The sequence below is a fragment of the Rhagoletis zephyria genome, unplaced genomic scaffold, assembly GCF_001687245.7.
Source record: "Rhagoletis zephyria isolate East Lansing unplaced genomic scaffold, Rhagoletis_zephyria_1.1 Rzeph_scaffold_10402, whole genome shotgun sequence".
In the NCBI taxonomy this organism is placed as follows: Eukaryota; Metazoa; Arthropoda; class Insecta; order Diptera; family Tephritidae; genus Rhagoletis; species Rhagoletis zephyria.
The window spans coordinates 18,670-21,393 of record NW_016167480.1 but is presented as its reverse complement, the minus strand read 5'-3'; the positions used below and the strand labels follow the sequence as shown (position 1 = coordinate 21,393).

Here is a 2,724-nt window from a genome sequence, read left to right as displayed (position 1 = left end):
TATTATGCAGAGTGCTCGAAGAACGTTAGCTTTTTTGCTCAGAAATCCACATTTAAATTATAAAAAAAAAAAATCAAAATACATAAAGATTCTACCAAATATTTTCTTTCATAGGGCCGTTAACTTTTTTCTAGGTTTTATTTTTCCATGTTCTTTAGCGCTAAAAAATATCGCCTAATGAAAAAAAGCTAAAAACATACCGTAACTTTTAAAATAAGTAATACAATACAGACATTTTTTTCCGTGCATTACCACCAACCCGTTCTCATTTTGGGTAACATAACTAATACATTCTCATTATAAGTCTTTACTCTTTTTGGCTAGCACTGTTTTAAAGCAACAGAGCTCTGAAACAAACATCATTCTAAAAAATCATTCAATGTTTATCAGGGTTGGTATATGTCACGTTATTTACGATGCCATTGTATTACTGGATTATCCATCCAGCATACGTAAATATTTACATAATTTAAAGAAATTAATATTTTTTCTGTTCAATACTGACTGGCGGCCGCTGTGATGTATTGGTTAGCAGTGCGCGCTACCACTCCGCATGGCTTGGGTTCAAGCCCGGTTCAACCCACATCAAAAAAAATAAATAAATAAAATAAACAAAAAAAATATTTACTAATAGCGGTGAGAATAAATTCGTATGTATTACATTGGCTTAACGTGCTGTTATTTGTTGGCTTCCAGCAGTGAGAATGCCGTCAGCGCGATACATAATTTTTATTTTTTTCTGTTTTTGGTTTTTCTTAATTACGAAAAAGCCTCTGTGAAGTGCAGAAGCAAGTCAAACGACGAAGAAAATTGATTCAAGTTGAACATTTGAAGGCAGATTTACATAGCGGCTCTAGCTGAGTGTACAGAGATGCTTGCTGTTATTTGCATATCCGAATTATGAAAAAGCATCCGTGCAGAACAAAAACACATTCATACGAAAAAATCGAAAACCAAAAGTTTGGTTAATGTAAACAAAAGCGTTGTTAATATTACCAAATCATTGTTGAAAACATCAACCAAGGCATTGTTAAAATTAACCAAAAATCACACTAATATTAACCAATTTTTGGTTGATTTTTTTGCTCAGTGTACGATGCAATGTCAAAAACCCACAATTATCGGCCATAGTTCCTAGGCCGAAAAAAAGTTAACCCATGCATATCGAATTTCGCAACAAAAAATTCGAATGCACCATACAGGGGGGTAAGAAATATGAGCTTCAAAAATTAAAAATGTGTGACTCTTATTATATGAATCGTTTAGGAGTTATATATGATCCAAGTTATGAGCCAGCGCCTTGTGCAAATATAAAAACAATAAATTTTCGAAATTTATATCTAAATTTGTTTATACAGAAACTGAAAATAATTAGAAAACAAAAATAAACAAAATTTAGCTGCTGCTATTAAATGCATGTTGGAATGTATATGTATATGCACGTAGGTATGTGTATATGCTATTTGAAAGAAATTTTTGGTGAATGCCTTTGCAAATATAGTGCGTTCAATAAGACTCAAAGAACAATCTAAAATAAGAACCCGATTAGAGCCTCAAAAAGAGTCTGAACTGATTCATACATACATATATGTATGTATGAGGCTAAAAATGGTTTTAAAAGAGTCCAAAACGAGCCGTATATTTGGCCAATAAGAGTCCGTCCAATATGACTCATATTGAGGGTCATTTGATGTATGAATTTAAGCTCATGTAAGCCGATCTTCGGAGGAAGATAAATACCCTCATATCGGACTCTAAAATGTGCCCATTATGAGCGTAAAGACTCCGAAATAGGACTCCTTAAAGACTAATTTATGACTCCAAATGTTTGCTGGATTGTAACCTTTTCACATACATATGTAAATACACTAAAAACAAGTGAGTAATAAATGCTCATTACTGATTACCGTATGATTTCATAAATGAAGCTCCACAAATTAGCGCTAGTACTGAGTTTAAAAACTCAGCCAAGCTATAATTTGAGCTTAAGGTAATTACTGTGTGGATAAAGCATAAAAAGTGTGTATGCTTTATTTGATTGAACTTTTATATGCTTCATTAAAACTGAACCTACATTTGGTAGATCAATTTTAGTTAAATAAAAAAAATAATAGTTTTAGCATGTTGGCCACTAAAAGTAATTAACAGACATGCTGTTAAATTTGTTATTGCACTTATGCGAAATAAAGTACGAGAAAAAACAATGGTTTTATACACGACAAATCACAGAGATTCCTTGATATAAAATCTAAATTTTTTTATTTTTTTATTAATTTATTGTTATGGATCAATTTCCTTATACATTCTGTATTAAATAAGTAATAAGTAAATAAAGTACAAAAATTTTAAAATATTCTGCTAATTGCTTTGGTTGCTGATCATTACTGACTGAAGTAACTCCGTTGTTTCTTTAGTCCACCTCCAATTGCCGAAAAGAGCCTTCAGTACCCTGTAATACGCTAGTGTCCGCAATGAGATCCTTCACTTGCTTTAGACGTTCGTAACCTTCAGCTATGCCATATTGTTCTTCTTCTTCTTCAAAAAATTTTTTGTAATCATTCAATTTTTGCCACCACTCAGCTTGTAGAGTCTGCAGATCACAGTCGCCGCCATATTCTTTCGGAAGCACATGTTTCGGCACGTATTTGTAGAGTTCCTCGAGATTGTTACCGTGCACATAGAACTGCGTGGAAGAAAGTAGAATATTAAAAAATTTATTTTTAT

The 2,724-nt window shown here is 32.4% G+C and overlaps 1 protein-coding gene across 1 annotated transcript in view; it reads right to left on the bottom strand.

Moving 5' to 3' along the window:
* Window positions 1-2,326: 2,326 nt before the first annotated feature.
* LOC108376416 (alpha-tocopherol transfer protein-like) overlaps window positions 2,327-2,724 on the bottom strand; it is a 3,776-nt gene continuing 3,378 nt past the window's right edge. Inside the window, exon 3 of the mRNA XM_017632623.1 lies at window positions 2,327-2,683. Within this exon, the coding sequence (XP_017488112.1) occupies window positions 2,411-2,683 (273 nt within the window). The 3' untranslated portion in view covers window positions 2,327-2,410. The remainder of the gene's footprint in view (window positions 2,684-2,724) is intronic.